Below are 20522 nucleotides of genomic sequence, written 5' to 3'. Positions count from 1 at the left end.
CATCTATGGCAATAGCATCCATGGTACTAACTCTAAAGAGGTAAATATTTGCCCAGGGGTTCATGGGAAAACTTGGGGGAAAAAAGAAAACTGATTAAACATTAGATCTTGGAGTCATCCCAGTAAATGCTAATGTCTCCCATAACTGCATGACTTTCAATTAAATGTTTGCTATCTTAATTTAAAAAGTGATGGACATATCAGTAATTTATAAAGGAAAATATTTTGGAAAGGTTAGGGTTAGACATCACTTAATGCAGATTGGCATTTAACTTACAAAACGATTATTACATATACTGAGGCAAGTCATCCAGTCAACTCACTCTGTTGTCCATTATTTACTACACCACATGTGCTGGGTTTTTGCCATGTGTTGTGCGAGAGGGTGCAGAAAACAGATAAAGTGAAGAAGCAACACATGTCTTGTCTCATCTGATGAATGTGTACAAGAAGAGGAGTGTTGGGCACTTATGACAGCAGCAATGTGGCAGCCAAGGCTCTAATAACAGCTAATTATCATACTGTCTAAACACTAATCTGGAAACATGTTAATTGCAGTGTTGACTGCTAGTCTTGACGCTTAGCACATTAAATAAGATTTGCCTGCAGACTGCATTCATTTCAGGCTGAGAAACCCAAAAGAACTTTGGCCTTTCGTGTAGTTTCACATTCAGTCTTTATGCCCAAACATCACCTCTTCAAGGTAGGATCGTGTACTATTTTGAATTTGAAATGTGTTGTTACTAAGGGAACCTAAAGAGTAGAAAGCTAAAGATATAGTTGTAATCTGAGGCCAGGATGCACTTTAATAGAAATCCAAGCACAGACTAAAAGCAATTAAATGATCTGTATTCTTTTATGGTTTGCAATGTTTTCCAGCACCAGTTTTAGTAAAAGCAATAACTGTGGTATTTAATGTGAACTGTGAACGTACAGCTCAAGTTTCTAACGTTCAAACAGAAACTGCTGCAGAAGTTAATATGCTGTAAATATGAGTTCAAGTTACTGGAAATAGAGCTGTAGTTCATTTAAATAAGGGAACTGGCGGTTCTGTAGCTCAGTATCTCACTCAGGTTATGCCAAATATTTAAACATTTTAAAAGAAATTTTTTAAAATCTTTACATGATAAATATGCACACAGAGTGACATTTAAAGCATTTCTGGACCCCATTTTTTTGACCTTTTAGATGTGTGTTTTGCTGTATGTAGCTACACATTGTTTAAAGAAGATGATTGCTGCTCAGGTTCTTTACATTCCTTTTTAGTTTGATGTGGAAATAATTAATTTGGAGGCAGGAGCTAGTGGAGAGAGCAAACTATGTGTGGAATCTGTCACCACTCTCAGGTTCAGCTGAGAGGGATGTAAATTTAACTCTTCCCCCCTTCCCCGCCGGTGACTGGGTGTCTGTCAGGCTTGTCCAGCTTTATCATTATCCTGACTGATGAGTGGGATTTCATGTCCCACATGGCCTTAGTAAGCTGTGAGCTCATGTCCTTGCATACTTGTGAAAATCTGCTGCTTTTTTTGTTTATTAGTCTATTTAAATTTGAATTTCAAATTTAAATTTGAATGCTTGGTCAATGCTGTTTTACAATATGAGAGGCTGAAAAACTCTTGTTGTAATAGTTGGTGTGTTTGTTCATATATTTTTTTTTATTGTGGTGCATATTATGCTCCACTTCCTCTACCAAATGTGTAAAAACACAATGGTAAGCCATTCTCAGATGAGTCATCCATTTACTTTGTCTGGATGCACAGTGCATCTGTGTCAGTGGTCACTGCTGCCGAACATGCTCAAAGGGGCCAGTGTAAAGATTGGGTATGCAAATGATGCCCTTATAGCAGTCTGTAGTGACTGTCTCAATAAATGTCAGAAATTTTAGAAGTAATGAGCACTCTGTGACAGGCAGTAAAGGAGGTTTAAGTGCATGAGGTTGAGTGGATGGTTTATAGTTTAATGTCCAAAAAGGTACCCAGAGCTTTATGTGGGTAGCTGATGTCGTTGTGAAGGATGAAGTGCAGAATAAAATGCTGCTACTTCAGCCTGTAATACAGTAGAAGTACAGTAGTTTTTGATGCTGCTGTAAAGTGAAGGGTAACGCCATTCCATTCCTTGATGACTGCTCTTTTCTTATTGGTGGCGAAGGAGACAGCAGCTCTCCACAGACTTGGTGTGTGTGTAGGTGGCTGGGTGGTTGGCATATAGTGCAGATGACTGAAGTTGCCTTGGGATGAATTCATATGTTTGTGCAACCATGCAGATTGTCCTTGCGACAGGAAGCATTCAAATCAAAACAGTGTAAAATGACTTGACTACTGAAATAAACGCAAGCACCCTTATGGTGTCTTACAGTGTCCTCTAAAGGCTGCTTGATTATATGTGGACCACAAACACTGGATTGTGCTTCAAAGAGGCACATAAATGTCTCCACAGGGGGCGATCCAGTGGTTGGATGGTGAAAACGCAAACTGCAGCTCCACATAATTCCCTTTTTCTCTTTAATAGATTTTTTTTACTGTCTCTACAGCAAAGAGCACGAAGTACCTTCACAGATTTGTACATAGTTAGATGTCATGGGTAAGATAATAGTTCAGTTAATTATAACAATAATAGGTATGTGAAACCAAACAAAAAAAAGAAACAAACACATTAGTTTGTGTTTCTTATTCCCAGATGTCTTATTTTTAATCTTAAAGATGCTTGGGCTTAGTAAAAAATGCCCTATAGTATACGGCTGACTGAAAGCAGCTGGTAGCTGATTGAATGCACTGATTTTGTACATTGTTACTGTTAGACATTAAAATGTCAGTCATTTAATATTGTTCACATTTGCACTCATCTGAAATGCGCTCATATGCAAGTTAAATGCCAACAGTGGAGATACCTGCACTGCAGAGGTTGCATTCTTGGAAGTTCAGTTTCAGCACGCTCGTTGATATTCATTTCCCAGTCATATCGCTAGGGAGTAGCTGTGACCATGCACAGCACATGCTCCCTTGCCTAAACAGACTAACTGGTGATGTTTTTATGATAAGCATGGAGTATGTTTTCATGTTTGAAATTATAGCTAAAGCGCAATATAGTTGGTTATATAATGTCCCTGACTGAAGCTACAGTTGCAGTTAGAGCAGTCTGAACCAGTGCTACAAAAGTGACAACAAACAAAACACAATGATATTTTAGCTGTTAGATGTTCCTGATTGAACATTTTACTTAACATGTTAGGTTTTTGTTGCTTTGCCTGCCTCTTGTATTTCCCTGTGTGGGTCTTTTCATTTCATGTGCAGTGTCATCAATCTGTTAATTTTACCCAAAGATTATATGAGTGTCAGATTTAAAGGTGGTTGTGTTTTTGCTGTAATCATGGAATCTGTGAATACTGACCATGAAGCTAACAGAACAGCCAATCTTCTGTGGGATTTCATTAACACGTTTAGCATAATTTATGCATGTAATGCAGCACACCTGAGAAAAGCAGGAGGTGGTTTGTAATATCCCACATGCTGTGCGAATTGGTGGATTCTGCTCCGATTTAACGGCAGCTCAAGGGTTAAGTCCGATACAGCAGTTTACACTGCGGATGGATGTTCACTAGTACAGAGGAGTCCCATGCTGTAGCGGAACTGCAGATCCCACACAGATCGCTGCCAAGCTGGAGGGGATTTGTTTCGATCCCCTGAGTGTGTAAGGATAGAGTTAGAGGGAAGGATACATTCAGAAGGAAGATGTTGGTAGAGGACACAGACCCTCACGGGCCAGAGGAAACGTTAGGGTGTAGCTGCGGAGTGTGTTTTATAACCCCTCACCTGTGGTCGTAATTTCTGTGGTTTCAAATCTAACAGAAGGAAAGAGGAAGGTGGGGGCAGTGTTCCTCGTAGCACTGATTGGTGCAGTCATGCACTGAGGCTGCTGATGTGCGTCTGCAGGAATCTCCTGCTGGATTTACTGGGGAGTAGTTGGAGTTGGAGACGCTTTTCTCTGTGTCCTCTGTAGTGAGCAGGATGAATTCATGTAAGTACCTCTAATCTTCTATGCATCAGTGTTATCTGAATACTTATGCAGCAAATAGATGAAAGGAGTAAAATTGAAGGAAAGGGAGTTTCACAGTTTCCTTTAGATAATACATGTGCTTCATGGCTGCGGATTAACTTTTCTATCAGTCTTCTGGGTTTCTTCTCTTGACCTTCGTATCGCTCTCCTGCATCTCTGCCACTGTGTTCCCTCAGGTAGAGATCCGCAGTACGGTGTCTTTCCATGTTGTATGTGTAAAGTGTCACTTGTCTCTCAGGGGAACCCTTGACTGGCACTAAGGCATGGGCTCTCATTAGCATTGGGCTATGCTCTCCCCGGCAGGAGAGTTTTAGCAGTTGTCAGCACTCCCCAGTACATCGATTTCAATTGCTGAAGTGATCAATCATCTTATTCTACTTTGTTGATTCATTGCCAGCAGCCACAGTGTTGTGTATTCATGTTGTTGTTTTCTTGTCTTTGGCTGCAGTGTAATTTGAAAACTGTCTTGGAGAGAAGCAAAAGGGAAAGAATTGTTTTAACTCAGCAGTATGTTTATTGCTAGGATTGAATATTTAAGCTTGCAGCAGACTTGGCTTCATTTGGCTTTATTGCTGCTAATCATGTGCTGATGCATGTGAACAAAAATAATTGTGAATTATTGCTTTCAGCCACCTGTAAACCTTTAATTATCATATTTTATTTGTTTCGACTCATTACTACTCTTGAAATATGAATAGTCACATTTTCATCACACTGGCACTGAAACAGATTTGTGAGAACGATCAAAGTCTCTTTTTTTCCCTCAGACCTTACAAAGAAATACAATAAATAGGCAGTACAAAGAGAGAGTGGATGTATTTTCTTTGCAGTATTTTATCATTTGTTTTGGTCGATTTGTGGCATTTACTACAACAAGAACCTATTAAATGTTCCTCAGTGTTTATGCTGCAAGGTTCCCCCCCTAAATCACTCTGTTGCAGCACCACAACAGTAGAATTAATGAGAGCTATTTTTAGCTACTCTGGTCCCAGAGCGGTCAGAATTGAATAAGTCTCTGCCTCACCCCTAAACCATACTTCAGCACAAAATCGCACAATGTTGCCTCAGTTATAACAAAATATCATTTGCTTTTTTTACGCAGAGAGTTGCGTTTTTTTAAGCAGGGCTGTTTGATTATGGTAAAATAAATATTATCATCCTGATTGTTTGAAACAATTTAGAGAACATAGTTAGGCTTATCGTGTGTTTTGCTAAACTCTTTAAAACAAAAAGTGTATCCATTTGGTTTACCTCTTTAGTTTTCCTTCAGGCTCTCTCTTTGTTATCTTGGCTCAAGCTTAACCAAACCTGCTACAGCCTGGCAGGGAGGGAGGTTTTTGCTTTTAGGGGAGGGTTGAAGGTCACCGCTGTAAAAGGAGAGGGGTCTGCTCGATTCAGTGACGCAAAACAAAACTAGAGCACTATTTTTATGTTAATTATATTGTTTTCATAATCATTGCAAGTCAGGTTTGTAGCTGCACATTTGATTAGTTGCAGGCCCTTTATTTGAAAGTGACAAGAATTGTCACAGCTCCCTGCCAAACTGTCTGCTAGTATTTGCCAAGTAGACAAAATTTACTGTTTCGCTGACTTCAGAGAGGACCTCCGGGGCACACAAGTATATGTAAGTTTGTTATTGCTCAGTTTTATTGCCACTGGCATACAGATAGTACCTGTAACAAGAAGCCATTTGCCCCTCAACTTGCAAAATACACATGTGCCTTTTTAAAAATATCTTTTGAGCAAGAAAGCTAGATTTAGCTTCTTAAATCTGAACGTCATCTGTTTGTTTGGAAACTAGGTTGGTCACGGTTTTTGGTTTATAGAGCAGCTGAAGGAGTAATCAGGAAGATGAGCTATGATCAGTAATGACAATAATTGTTAGTAGCATTCTGTAATTGATTTACAAGTGGAAATTAAAAGCTTGAAAGACTGCTGGCAGAGCAGTATTTTATGGACATGCTATAATAGTTTGTTCTGCAGAGGAATAAAAAGCCCAGTGGGCTCATTGATGATTGCGTTGTTTTACCATTTGTGCATTGATTTGACACAGTCCTCTTTGAGCAGAGCTTTCCTCTCCGTTCTCCATCTGCATTAAAGTCCATCTGTGTTGTAGTGCTGGCTCCCATGTTGCCTAGTTGTAATCCCCCAAGCATGACCCAACCAACATGGTGTGTCTCACTGTGGAGCGGCTGCCAGGCCTGGCTTTAGCTTGAGGCATGAAGCCTCTCTTGGCACCAAATTGTGGCTGTAAAGGGTGTACACATTATGGCACTGAAAGTCATCAGTCACGGGATGTTGGTGCAACTTTACAGCAACCTATGCTCATTTCACTGAAAACAACATACCTTACTTTGTGTTTACTTAAAAGAAATGTTTTGGACATTTTTGGAACAGGAAATGAACATATTTGTTTTTGACAAATATAAAGTCACTAGTTCACTGTTTAGATCTTATGGCAAAAAATAGTAGTGCTCATTTGAGCCACAAAACTTTATGAACTTTATGAATTGATTTGGCCCTGTCTTTATTTCCTTTTTTTTTAAATTTACCTCCTACAGTTTAGAGGAACCTTCAGACCTGTCCTGAAAGGCCACTAGAAAGCCACACAGTCCCCCCCTCTGTTACCAGAGCAACAAGCTCTGCAGGAGCAGGAGGTAGCAAAATTATATCCCTTCACAGTGAAAGGTGTGTGCATGTGATAGAGAGAGAGAGATTGTTTTTCGTCTTTTTCCCTTGGTATTCGGTCCTTTTGTTTTGCCCCATTGCAATTTTTCAGTGATTTATTTGTATTCAGTGGAGCTTTAGAAGCATCCTCTAAACATGTTTTCCAGACAACTAAATTGACATCTCTTGCTACCCACTCTAAAACATTATACGTTTGTGGGCGTACATGTTTGTGTTATGCTGCATAAATGCTTATAAAGAAGTTTTGAAAGTCTGACTATCAACTGGAAACACCCCCCCCCCCAATTTATCAGTTAGAAGCAAGTCTCTATAAATTTAGGCAAAATGTTTGAGCTCTTGGCGTCAGCATTTGCACAGTGCTGATCAAGAAGACTGGGGCATAAATCCTCCTCCCTGAAAGAGCAAACTTTCTAGCGGGAGATCATTCCTCTGCTTTCACCAGACTTGTTTATATTCAGATGCCCCCCACCCCACCCTTTCTCAAGAGCAGATAATTCAGTGTGAAAGGCCAGGGGGAGTTCCCCTGTTCAAACTTTGGTTCACCCTCCTTGTGTGAGCCCCACTATAAGCTGCTTGAGGAGTTTGTGACTGTTGCTGCCAAGCTGAGCACGTCTGGGGCCACTTGTGGCATTTTATTTAGCTGCCTGTATTCCCAGACGCCAGCTAATCTTTGGCATTTGGCCGACAGGTCGCAGCAGACATAAGGATGATGTGTTGAAGGAGGCCAGGGTGCTAAAACAATAAACGGCACAGCAGCAGTTGGTCAGCTAAGCTGCTGCCTCTGAATATGATTTCTGCTGTACAAAAAAAAGTTGGACATTGTTTTCTTCACATCTGAGTTACTTTTTTTGTTCAGACATTTGCTTCTGCAGCAGCATGGCTGTTGTTATTTTCAACTTCAGAATCTCTGGGTGTGTTTTTAGTGTTTCTCATCACACACATTTTGGTGATGACTTAAAACTGTGCAATATTGCAAAATACATTTTGATAGTTTAAAAAAGGGTGTCCCTGAATCTTAACTACTGTGTAAGGTTGATTAAATTGTGCGTCCTTGGGCTCACAATCCCTTAGTACCTTATATTTTTGTTGCCACACTCTGACGGGGGATGAATTTGGGGGTAAAAGTAATGGGATGGGTTATCTTGTTTTCATAATTGATGGATGCCATTAAGGACAGGTAGCTTTACTGATTAAAAATGATTAACTGAATATCCCTATTCCCTATATGAGATTTCATAGTGGTCTGTAGTTCAGTATTTGGCCTGCAGACCATCCAAGATTTTTAGCTGTTTATCGCTCTTTGTGGCTTAATAGCACTTCCATTATCAAGTTGTCATACTGATGTGCTGCAAAATGGCTTTCAGTGTGAAACTGGACTGACTCTTGCTAGATGTTTTGCGTTTGAAGCTGCCAACCCGTCGACAGCAGTCTCAGTGGCAGGTCTAAGCACTGGAACCGATGCTCCTTTTCAGCGTGAAGAGTAATCTCCCTTTGCTCATTTTTCATCACATTTTAATGTACCGCAACATGAGATTTCTGCATAGGTGGTTAATACTGTAAGCGTTCGAGGTGTCAAAGAAATAACCAGCAAAGCAGAAGGGGATATGTGTGGCAGTCTCACCTATTAAGATCACAAGGCTAGGATCATTTTGCATGACAGATGGGGGTTATTGCATTAAGTGCTGTGATGGTGGTTGTAATTTGCCCCAATGGGAATGACCTCGTAGTATTTTATATGCAGTCCTTGAATGTCTAATGTGTTGTGAGATTGCAGTGGAGGTAAAATGATACAGAGCCAGAGATAAGAAGCGGGCTGTAGGTCGCAGAGGATGGCGTTAACCCAGCAGCTGACTGAGGTGACCTTAATCTTATCCTCTGTGGTTGTTAATGGGGCTGAGGTTGTCCTTCAATTTTAGAGACTTACTGCCAGTGTGGCCCTATTTAATGAAGGAGGATCTTTGTCTGTTGTGCTATTGTACTCAGTTCACTGTAAACTTGGGACCTCATACTGTGGACCCACTACAAAGAAGACTGTCTAGTCTAAAAACCAACATGTTTATGGTGTGTGCCTGGGCTATTTGCTGTGCTCTGTTGTGTCATCTGTATCACTGTGAATCAGCAACAGTGTGAAACAAACAAGCGTCCTGATGTGTACCCTGTCTTAATTTTTAGTGGTGAAACACTTCCCCTTCCACTAGGAACCTTGGTAGAGGACAAAAAATAATCAGTGCTATTATTGTGTATTCAAATATTCTGTTTGTCTTTTTAATTTTTTTTACTAAAGTCTCTCAGTGTGCTTTCACAGTCGATTTGCTGTTTATAATCTTTACATCCTTTATTTGCAGTATGAATAATACAATATGAATAATGAAATGTAGCCTAGATTGCCCAAGTGGCTGATGTTCATAAAGCAGCAGTAGTCCAAACCCTTACCCTCTATTTTTTTCAGTATCTCAGTATAAGTAGCTTTTGCTGCAAAAGTGGTAAATGCTACTCTACACATTATGCAGACATTTAGCTTGGACAGATAACGCCTACTCTGTTCATTAAAAAACAGCACATTGGACCTTTTATGCAGACTTTGTTAAAGGTTAAACACTGAAGGAGACACTGTCAGATGTATTTTGGGAGCCACTCTTCCACCTTTTTATCAGTTGGAATAATGAATTATTTTAACTCTTCTTGTCTGAACTCTGGAGCTTATGTGTTAAGCACTGCGCAATTTCTTTGCCTTTCAGAGTGCAGCAATGGAGGAGACAGTCATTTGGGAACAGCACACAGTAACACTACACAGGGTGGGTATCTGTTATCCTTCCTTTACTCTCTATAATTGTCTATGTTGAAATTATGCCCTATCCTAAACGCTCTCTGCCCTACCTGGTTTACGTTATTTTCCCTCTATCTCCCATCTCAGCATTTTTCTTCCCTGCTATTTTCAGGATCACAGCATGTAGGGAGTTAGCTCACTGTGTAATTAATTGCACGTGGAACAGACAAAAAGCTTTTCTTCTACACGATTCCATGTTTTTGGCTGTGGAGCATAAATTGCACAAATGCTGATCTGGCATCTTTGTGCACATTGTTTGCACGCAAACTGCATCGCTTCAAAGTGTTCGACTGCTGTATTCTGTAGAGGTGGTTTAACAAACAATTATTTTGTTGGATTCGTACCAGGAGGTGGTCATTTAAATACATCTGTCTCTACTCATCAGTTAGTGTCTTGGTCCATCCACACATCCTTATCTTTTTTGTGTTTTGTTTTTATTTCTGTGTGCAGGCACCAGGGTTTGGCTTTGGGATAGCCATTTCAGGTGGACGGGATAACCCTCATTTTCAGAGTGGTGAGACCTCCATTGTCATCTCAGATGTGCTGAAAGGAGGCCCCGCAGAAGGCCTACTGCAGTAAGATTTAGTTGTATTATCGGGAACCCAGTCATGCAGCTCATTTTTTAGTATTAAATTACACTGCCTGCTCCATAAAGACTCCACTGTCTGTCTGTTCTTGGTATCTCATTTCTTTAGGGAAAATGACAGAGTCGTTATGGTCAACGCTGTCTCCATGGATAATGTGGAGCACGCGTATGCTGTTCAGCAGCTTCGTAAAAGTGGGAAGCTCGCCAAAATTGTGAGTGTCACATCCCATTATGAAGTCTTCTTGGAAAGCTCATTTTGTAGTCAGACTTAAAAAGTGTTTGTAGCAGAGATATGCATATTGCTAATAATGTTATTTGGGCTCTCTCATATGTTTTCGTAGTTCACTAGCAGAAGAAATGTGCATGATAAGGGGAGTGCCTGGCTCATGTTGGTTGTCAAGCTCATTTCATGTCTTGTTCCCTTTGTTTAGACAATCAGGCGCAAGAGGAAGGTGCACGTCCCCATGGGCCGCCTGGGAGAGAGGGAGACTATGTCAGAGCATGACGAGGAGGAGGATAGCTACGACGAAGAGATATATGAAACGAGAAGTGGACGCAGTGGCGTGTACAGCGGTGTGGGCGGCACTATGGGCAGGCGCAGTGGGCGGAGCGGCGGTCGCAGGGACAGGGAACGTGAACGCAGCGGCTCACGGGAAAGAAGTCTCTCCCCACGCTCAGACCGCCGCTCGCACAACCTGCCCCCACGGCCCGCCAAGGTCACTCTCGTGAAATCCCGCAAAAATGAAGGTGAGGCTCACAAAGTCGGGGATAAAAAGGGAGTCAGAACAGTGGATAGTGAAGCAGGGAATCTCCTGCCATTTGCTTTACATGACTATTAACAGACAACCATATTCTCTTTTAGAAGAGAATAAAGCCTCCAAATCAGCATTGGTTAACTGCCAGAGCAAACAAAACTTGCCAGCCACAGCAAAATCCAAGTAAACTCAAGTAAATCTAAGTAAAAGAGCAATTAATCTTCTTTAATCAGTACTGTTAATCCCAGTGGGAGAAGCAGATGTCAGCAGAATCGCAGTCAGCGTGGTGTTGTCACGTGAACTCTGTGCTAACGTTGTCTTTGTTGCTGTCGTTCACTTTGTAAGCAGAATATGGCCTGCGCCTGGCCAGCCACATCTTTGTCAAGGACATTTCCCCTGAGAGCCTGGCAGCCAGGGATGGCAACATCCAGGAGGGGGATGTTGTACTGAAGGTGAGAGGGGAAAGGCAGAGAATCACTGGAAACATAGAAGATAAACTGAAAATGTTTGATCATGTTCTTTATATAATCTAACCTGATTCAGATAGAAGGATGTGCAGTATGTACTACTTTGTCTCATTGTATTAATGTTTTGGGAACATGCTGTGTAGAAGGACACCGTCACATTTAGCAACATGCACATCTTGATCCTTTCCTTTAATGCATAGACTGGTTATGGGGAGGAACATTAATGTGGTCTCATACCATTAAGATAATAACCCCAGACATGTCACCTTTTGTAATGTTTCTCTTTTCATTCAAGTTCTGTGGCTGTGTACGAATGTTTACTTCATGTCATTTCTGATGGCTTGTTTTGCTGATTCTTTCAGATTAATGGCACCGTGACAGAGAACCTCTCTTTGATTGATGCCAAGAAGCTGATAGAAAGGTCAAAGGGCAAGCTAAAAATGGTGGTTCAGAGGGATGAGAGAGCGACCCTGCTGAACATCCCTGACCTCGATGACAGTATTCCCTCAGCCAACGCTTCTGACAGAGATGGTGAGAGTGATGTGAATTCAACTCAAATGAGTGGATACGAAGAAAGTCAGACTTGTCAGGGCAACTTTGAGGCTGCGGCCGTTTCACAGTATCTTTATGTTTAACCAGACATTTCAGATATCCATTCTCTGGCATCCGACCATTCCAATCGATCACATGACAGACATCGTAGCAGCCGCTCCCGCTCTCCAGATAGACGATCTGAACCCTCAGACCACTCCCGACATTCACCTCCACAAATCAGCAATGGCAGGTAAAGAACATCAACCCGGCTTTCAGGAAATGAATAAAATCGTGGGATATAGTTGCAAGAAACATTGTTATTTTTGTATGTATATATTCTGGTTTTCTTCTCTTCACAACTTTCTGTGTTTGATGGAATGAAGTTTAGAACAATACCAATTTAAACTTGAACAGCACCATTGATCACCAAAATGTGGGTGGAGTACAAAACCACTTTGATACTGGGTTGTCCTAAGCATAATTTCTCTACTGGTTTTTAGACTGTTGTTGATTAATTAAGACAGTAATTTGCTATTGAGTGAAATTAAAATAAATTATATGCAACCATTTAGTAAGACTTTAACATCTTTTAAGTAACCACAACTGATGATATTTGATTCCATGCTTTAAAACAAGCTTTTTTCCCTTCCTCTTTTCTGTTTTTCTCATGAAAGGTAGTGTGTGTTAGCACCAACCATTACTCCATTCACCACTTCTTTTGACTCTAACGTTGTTTGAAAGTACCTCATTAATTCTTCATTTAAACTCAATAGAGCACCACAGTTGTTTCCCTTTCACTCTGCTCACTGACCTGACAAAAAATAAAAGTCAGCTGTTAAGCCGCAAAAGAGTCGGTCTTGGTCAAAATTACGGTTGAAAGCAGATCAAGAGTCTGCTCTGCTGAGCGTAGAAGCTCACTGCTCTTAACTCTTAAACATGGTGCCATAATTCAAAGCTGTTGCTGAATGGGATTTTTCTGCACTTGGTTATTCCTGTTATACTTCAGCAGCTGGAGAAATCCAAATTCAAAATTCTAATTTTTATTTGTCACGTACACAGTCATACACAGTACGATATGTAGTGAAATGCTTGGACAACTGCTCGTGACCTAAAGAAAACAAAAAAAGGAAAAGGCTATGAATAAGATAGGAAATAAATATGAAAATTTAAAAAGGGTAAATTTAACTAGGAAGGAATAGAATATAAATTAAGGTTAAAAATGAAATAACTGTACAACACAAATTAGAATGAAGGGTAAATTTAACTGGGAAGAATAAGATAAAGATAAATATATAAATTAAAGTTGAAAATAAAATAACTGTACAACAAAATACACAATATAGAACTATATAAGAATGTATGAAGAAATCTAAATATAAATAAATATATACACAATAACAGCAGCTGTACAAGTATTAACCGGAAATGAAGAATATAGTGACCAGTGTTGTGCAAAACCAAAGTCCAGAAAGTCCAGTGTGTGTGTGTAAGAACTGTATGTGTGGGTCAGTACTGTGTGGTGGTGTGATTGAGAGACCGTATCGCCTGCGGGAAGAAGCTCCTCCTCAGTCTCTCTGTGTTGGTCTTCAGGGAGCGGAATCGCTTTCCTGACCTCAACAGCGAGAACAGTCTGTTGTTGGGATGGCTGAGGTCCTTCACGATCTTCCTGGCCTTGGTCCAGCACCGCCTGCTGTAGATTGAGTGCAGGTCAGGGAGCTCGGAGCGGATGGTGCGCTCAGCTGACCGCACAACCCTCTGTAGAGCTCGTCTGTCCTGCATGGTGCTGTTCCCGAACCAGGTTAAGATGTTTCCCGCCAGGATGCTCTCTATGGTGCACGAGTAAAAGTTCCTGAGCACCTTGGAGGGCAGTTGGAAGTCTCTCAAGCGTCTGAGGTGGTAGAGACGCTGTCGGGCCTTTTTCACCACGGTGTTGATGTGACAGGACCATGACAGGTCCTGCGTGATGTGAACTCCGAGGTATTTGAAGCTGTCCACTCTCTCCACTGGGCACTTGTTGATGACGGGGGTCTGGTAGTTCCTCTCCTGCTTAGTGCTGAAGTCCACTATCAGCTCCTTTGTCTTACTGACGTTTGGAAGGAGGTTGTTCCTCTGGCACCAGTTCTCCAGATTCCTAATCTCCTTCAGGTAGGCCGTCTCGTTGTTATCAGAGATCAGGCCCACCACGACGGTGTCGTCAGCAAACTTGATGATGGTGGTGGAGCTGGTAGTGGCCACACAGTCATATGTGTACAAAGAGTACAGCAGGGGGCTCAGAACACACCCCTGGGGGGCTCCAGTGCTGAGAGTGGTGGAGGCTGAGACATGTCCGCCCATCCTTACTGCCTGTGGTCTGCCAGTTAGGAAGTTGGAGATCCACTGACACATAGATGAGCTGAGTCCCAGATGCTCCAGCTTGGTGGTGAGTGTGGAGGGAATTATGATGTTAAATGCAGAGCTGTAGTCTATGAAGAGCATTTTAACATAATTCCCCCTTCTAGTGTCCAAGTGAGTGAGTGATGTGTGGAGGAGATGAGAGATGGCATCGTCTGTGGAACGATTTGGACGGTAAGCGAACTGTAGTGGGTCAGTGTGTCTGGTAGTGAAGAAATGATGAAGTCTCTGACCAGGCGTTCAAAGCACTTCATCACTACTGAGGTGAGGGCTACAGGGCGATAGTCATTGAGAGAAGCAGGGTGGGGTTTCTTCGGGACAGGAACAATGATGGACTCTTTAAAGCATGTGGGGATCACCGACTGAGATAAAGAGATGTTGAATATCTCAGTGAACACAGGAGCTAGCTGGTATGCGCAGTCTCTTAGGATACGACCTGGGATGCCGTCTGGTCCTGCTGCTTTCCTGGTGTTCACTCTCTTGAAGGCTCTCCTTACTTCATGCTCGGAGATGACGAGCACGTTTCCGGTGCTGGCAGTATCTTCCTGTCTGCAGCCGTTAGCGCCGCTAACACTAGCATTGTTGGAGACCTTGGCTGCAGCCTCGAAGCAAGCATAGAAAGTGTTCAGCTCGTCTGCCAGAGTCACGGCCGCGTTCGTCATACCGGTTGTTGGTGCTTTATAGTCCGTTATTGTCCTTAGTCCCCGCCACAGGCTCCTAGAGTCACTCTGTTGGAGTTGTGACTCTAGTTTCCTCCCGTAGCGCTGCTTCGCCTCTTTCACCGCCCTCCGCACGTTATATGACGCGGCTTTGTACGGGTCCATGTCCCCCGTCATGAGTCCCGTGTTGTAGGCAGCGGTGCGGGATCTCAGAGCGTCGCGGATGGTTTTATCCACCCACGGCTTCTGGTTGGGAAACGTTGTGATAGTCTTTGTCTCCACGGTATCATCCGCTAGTTTCCCGATGAATCCCACAACCGCTTCCGTAAACACGTTGACGTCATCGTCGGAGCTGTTTCTGAACATGCCCCAGTCTGCGTCATCGAGTGCGTCCTGTAACGCGGCCACCGATTGATCCGTCCAGAGCGCGACCTTCCTCTGAACCGGAACTTCCTGTTTCAGCCTTTGTTTGTATTTTGGCATGAGGAAGATGGCGGCGTGATCAGATTTGCCAAACGGGGGGCGGGATTGTGCCTTGTAGCCGTCCTTGACCGTAGTGTAGCAGTGGTCCAGTGTCCTTTCACCCTTGGTGGGGCAGGTGATGTGTTGATAAAAGTTCGGCGCTGCGCGTTTGAGGTTGGCGCTATTAAAGTCCCCCGTCACAATAAGCGCAGCGTCCCGGTGTTGTGTCTGGTGCTGTGTGAGTGCCTCATGCAGCTCGCATAAGGCGGTGACCGTGTCCGCTTGTGGTGGAATATAAACGGCACTTACAATGACCGATGTAAATTCCCGAGGTAGATAAAAAGGACGACACATGATGGACAGTAGTTCCAGATTTGGTGTGCAGGAGCGTGTGAGAGGAACAACGTTCGCACTGTTGCACCAGTTGTTGTTCACCATTAAACACACGCCGCCTCCCCTTGACTTCCCCGAGTCCCGTGTCCTGTCCATGCGGTGAACCGAGAAGAACTCGGCCGGCTGGATGGCGTGGTCCGGCACCGCTGGGTTCAGCCATGTCTCGGTGAAGCAGAGGAGATTGCAGTCCCGAATGTCTCTCTGGAACTTTATCCTGGCCCTGAGGTCGTCAAGCTTGTTCTCCAGTGACTGGACGTTGGCGAGCAGGATGCTAGGCAGAGGTGTGCGGTGTGCACGAGCTCTCAGCCTGTTCCTGACGCCGGCTCGCTTCCCTCTAGGCCGCCGCCGCTTCCCTTTGTTCTCCCTTGAGATCTCACTCGGCCAGCTCGGATCCGATCAAATCCATACGTTTGGTGCCATTCCCCTATTTGAATATTGAGGATTTGATAAACGAATTATTCGATTTAATGTAGTTCAGTAGAGTTGTTGGGACTTTGACAAACGACTGTATATTCACAGCCCTCAGTCTAAAAGAAGTGATGAATTTGTGTGTTGAAGATCGGTCTTTTGTGTAACAGCAAATTATTAACTGATGGATGTTGCTGTTGATATCAGACATCAATTATTTAGAGACATTTCTTCTCAAGATGAGAGAATCATTTGAATGTGTCACTGGATCTTCTTCTTTTCAATGTTTTGGTGGACAAAACTGCATGTTCACCACAAAGGAAATCGTGACACACAGTAATAAAAGGCCATCTCCAGTTGCCTGTTTAAGTCGCTCTCTATTTTTTCCTATTAGGCTCATCCTTCCTTGTCATTTTTAATATACAAAAAGCGAAAATCTCTATAATGTTCTAAACAGTGGCACGGGCACACTACCTTGTGTATTTTAGTTAACAGGAAGGAGTTCTTGTGACAGGATGTTATTTGATTTGTTTGTTTGAACCTGATCAGTGATCTGGAACCCTTTCTCTCAGCTCGTGAAGTTGGCAGTTAAGTGCAGCCTGGGATGAAAAGAAGTTTGTTCCTGTCCAGCCAGTTCAAGCAGGATCCTTTGTAGTTACTTTGTCACACAGTCTGTGAACAAAGCAGCTCTCTTCCCAAAAAGTTAGCCATGTGACCAGGAGAGCCACAGATCTATGCCACTGGGAAGCCTGTCTTTATCCCTCCTGTTCCTATCACTTGCTAAGAAATCACAATCAGCATCTGAAGTTTCTGTTTGTCAAAATGCATGGAAATTTGGACATCATATGTCACTGTATATTAGTTTATACAGTAGTTTACGCAATTTTTCTTTTTAAAGGAAGTCAAAGTAAGCTGGTCTAAAGCCAGAGCCTCACAGTGAAATTCACCTGGAGGACAGAACCCACTCTGACACCTTGGATAAGCTGCTCTAAAAATAGAGCACGAAAGACTGGAAAGACAAAGTGATGACCTTCAACACTAAGATGCAGGCGTAGAAAGAAGCTATTCTTAGCAAATGCATGTTCTGTTTAAGAGACAGTTTCATGTTGCCTTGCAGCACTACATCTGCAGAATGCATTATTCATGATCTCGTGCCTCATGTTCTAAAGAGAGGTTATACAAAAACATCTTTTTGCATCTTTAGTCACAGAAGTCGTGACGACGAACGGGCCTCAAAGCCGGCTTCAACACCAGCGAAGCTAGCGGAGGAGGTACCTCTGCCCAAACCGAAGGAGTCAGGAGGCAGAGAGGAGAAACAGCTCCCACCCCTCCCAGGTCAGATGTAAATCAGTCAGCCAGAAAATTACATGTTGGTTTGTATGTCTAAGAATAGTCATTTGTAAATCAGTGTGAATCTTGAGAAACGGTGTGTAATGGCCCTGTCTGTCGTTTGCAGCAGAAAATTTACATGAATTAATGAACTCTTATTCGAAACAGTTATTTTTGCCCTTTTTTGGTTGTTGCGCTTTTAAAAAGTTAGATCCAGACGCCTGCCGAGCCTGGCTGAGTCAGCCTGGAGCCAAGTGAAAATAAACCATATGAGCTGATCGAGCCTGACGTTCCTCCCCAGCCTCCAGCAGTCTGCTGCCTCTCTCTTTGACTTCCTAGCTGAGGACACTGTGTGCCTTGAGTGTGCGTGTGTGCACACAAGAATGTGTGTGATAATATTTTGCTTATATGTATATGCACACTATTGTTGTTTTTGTTCTTATTCTCACTCATTTTCTGTCTGTGTGAGGGTATTCCTTTGTTTATGATGATGTACAGCCAGTGTTACGTGTTCATCATCTGTCTGCCATAATAACATGAATCCCTGCACATTTGTATTTAGAACCCAAGCCAGTCTATGCTCAGCCCGGACAGCCAGATGTAGACCTGCCTGTCAGTCCTTCTGATGCTCCTGTGCCAACTACTGCCCATGATGATAGCATCCTACGGTAAAGTTTACAATATAGTAATATCCTACACACTCTCTCTCTCTCTCTCTCTCACTCACTCACTCACTCACTCACTCACTCACTCACTCACTCACTCACTCACTCTCACACACACACACACACACACACACACACACACACACAGCGGGGAAAAAAGTACTTTTGACTACATCAGGAGAGCTGTTATTCAGAAAAATGTTTTAAAATGCTTCCATGCACAGTCTTATCTGTAAAGCGCAGTATCTGCAGGCTTCAGACTGCTCTAAACACTCAGTGGCAGGTTTTTTTTTTTCTACTCTTGGGTCTCATTAGCCTCAGATAAAAAGGATACCCTAAATGTGGTCATCTCAGAAGTGTAGGTCTGACTGTGAGCACAGCAGCCCCTCCCACCTGCTGTTCACATGTTTTGTTTTCAAGGTGCAGCCAGTCGGGAGAAAATACAACAGGGAGGGTGGTCTTGAAGGGAACAGTTAAAAGGGCTTGTGGATTATTTTGAGCTGTGAAGTGTGCTGTAATGAAGATTTGTAGCTGAAAACGAGGGCAACGGGACCCCCATTAATGGTTAGCTGCCAAGTTGAATGAGCAGGACGCGGAGTGATCAGTGGTTGTGTCTGAGAATGTTTACTGTTGTTATTTTTGTTATTAGCAAAAATACTGAAATCTCTTTAGAGAAATCTGGCTGACATTTAAGTCATATCAAAAGAAATGAACTTGGCAATTGTTTTTATTCTCAGGCCAAGCATGAAGTTGGTGAAGTTCAAAAAGGGGGAGAGTGTGGGTCTGCGGCTCGCTGGGGGGAACGACGTGGGCATCTTCGTAGCTGGAGTGCTGGAAGATAGTCCAGCCGCTAAGGAGGGCCTAGAGGAGGGCGACCAAATTCTCAGGGTAAGATTATTTTTAACGTAAGCTGATTGTGAAGTGAGACAAACTGCAACACATATGATGAACAAGAAAGGGGAGCTGTTTAAGTTTGGAGAGAAAAGTGGAAAAAAGGGATAAGCCATTTTGTTTTAACAGTGGGCACATCATAGTGCGTGTAAACAGTAGTGTTTTATGGGAAATGTTTCTGAAACATTCCCTTAAATATTCATGGTGTTATACTCTGGCTGCTCCAAAATTCCTCTATCTTCAAGCTGGTCTCTTAGCAATAGCCCTGAGGGAGCGTACACAAAAACACCGTTTCCTCTCGCTGTGTTTGTCCCATTCCCTCACAGTCGTATATCTCACTGTTTGTTCCTCCTCCTCTATTCTCTGAGTATATTGAGGAATGACTTGACTTCTTGTAGTGCAATAAAACCTGCAGTTACCCAGGCATTTCAGAGAAGAGGAAAAGCTATGCGAACCTCTGTTTAAATGGAGATTTACATTTTCTGAGATGTGCTCCTTGAACAATAAAAGCTTCTGCTTAAACTTGAAAATCCAAAATAAAACATTTTTGTATGAAAACCATAAAAAACATAAACCAGAAACATGCTTTTTTCCAAATTCCAGGTAAATAATGTTGACTTTGCAAACATAATCCGAGAGGAGGCGGTGCTCTTCCTCCTGGACCTTCCTAAGGGTGAAGAGGTCACCATTCTAGCCCAAAAGAAGAAAGATGGTAAAGGAAGTGAAAAGAGAACTAAGAATTATCTAATAAGCTGATTGGTTTGCTGATACTGACTTAACGCTCTGTACTGTTCAGTATATCGGCGGATTGTGGAATCAGATGTTGGTGACTCTTTCTACATCCGGACACACTTTGAGTATGAGAAGGAATCGCCGTATGGTTTGAGCTTTAACAAGGGCGAGGTGTTCCGTGTGGTGGACACTCTCTACAACGGCAAATTAGGCTCCTGGCTGGCTATTCGCATTGGCAAGAACCATCAGGAGGTGGAGAGGGGCATCATCCCCAACAAAAACAGGTGAAAGCATCCCTTCTCATCTCCTTTCGAGTTGTAGTTAATGTGTGTGTGTGTGTGTGTGTGTGTGTGTGTGTGTGTGTGTGTGTGTGATGTCTTTGTGTACTGGCAGTGTTGATATTAGTCCTAATGACAGTATCTCTGCTTTTGTCTACAGAGCAGAGCAGCTCTCCAGTGTGCAATACACTCTCCCCAAAACAGCAGGTGGAGACAGGGCTGACTTCTGGAGGTTCCGTGGTCTTCGCAGTTCAAAGAGGAACCTGAGGAAGAGCCGAGAGGATCTTTCTTCACAGCCAGTCCAAACAAAGTTCCCAGCTTATGAAAGAGTTGTGCTGAGAGAGGGTGAGGTGTCTGTTAGCCCTTTTAAGAGTAACAGCACAGTTTTTTTTAAGTCTGTTAAT

The 20522-nt window shown here is 42.7% G+C and overlaps 1 protein-coding gene across 12 annotated transcripts in view; it reads left to right on the top strand.

Moving 5' to 3' along the window:
• tjp1b (tight junction protein 1b) overlaps positions 1 to 20522 on the top strand; it is a 73486-nt gene that overhangs the window by 39373 nt on the left and 13591 nt on the right. For 8 of the 12 annotated variants that reach the window (XM_082539277.1, XM_082539284.1, XM_082539283.1 and 5 more), the window contains 13 exons: positions 9480 to 9536; positions 10019 to 10143; positions 10264 to 10366; positions 10586 to 10901; positions 11255 to 11361; positions 11739 to 11907; positions 12016 to 12160; positions 17428 to 17558; positions 18115 to 18220; positions 18955 to 19105; positions 19712 to 19820; positions 19905 to 20124; positions 20279 to 20463. In XM_082539277.1, the coding sequence (XP_082395403.1) occupies positions 9480 to 9536; positions 10019 to 10143; positions 10264 to 10366; positions 10586 to 10901; positions 11255 to 11361; positions 11739 to 11907; positions 12016 to 12160; positions 17428 to 17558; positions 18115 to 18220; positions 18955 to 19105; positions 19712 to 19820; positions 19905 to 20124; positions 20279 to 20463 (1924 nt within the window). Of the gene's footprint in view, positions 1 to 3919; positions 4015 to 9479; positions 9537 to 10018; positions 10144 to 10263; positions 10367 to 10585; positions 10902 to 11254; positions 11362 to 11738; positions 11908 to 12015; positions 12161 to 17427; positions 17559 to 18114; positions 18221 to 18954; positions 19106 to 19711; positions 19821 to 19904; positions 20125 to 20278; positions 20464 to 20522 lie in introns of those variants that run through there. The other 4 variants (XM_082539281.1, XM_082539279.1, XM_082539280.1 and 1 more) reach the window with 2 other exon arrangements.

Source organism: Aulonocara stuartgranti (genome assembly GCF_965226115.1).
Source record: "Aulonocara stuartgranti genome assembly, chromosome: 7".
Classification (NCBI taxonomy): Eukaryota; Metazoa; Chordata; class Actinopteri; order Cichliformes; family Cichlidae; genus Aulonocara; species Aulonocara stuartgranti.
This window is presented reverse-complemented; position numbering and strand designations above follow the sequence as displayed.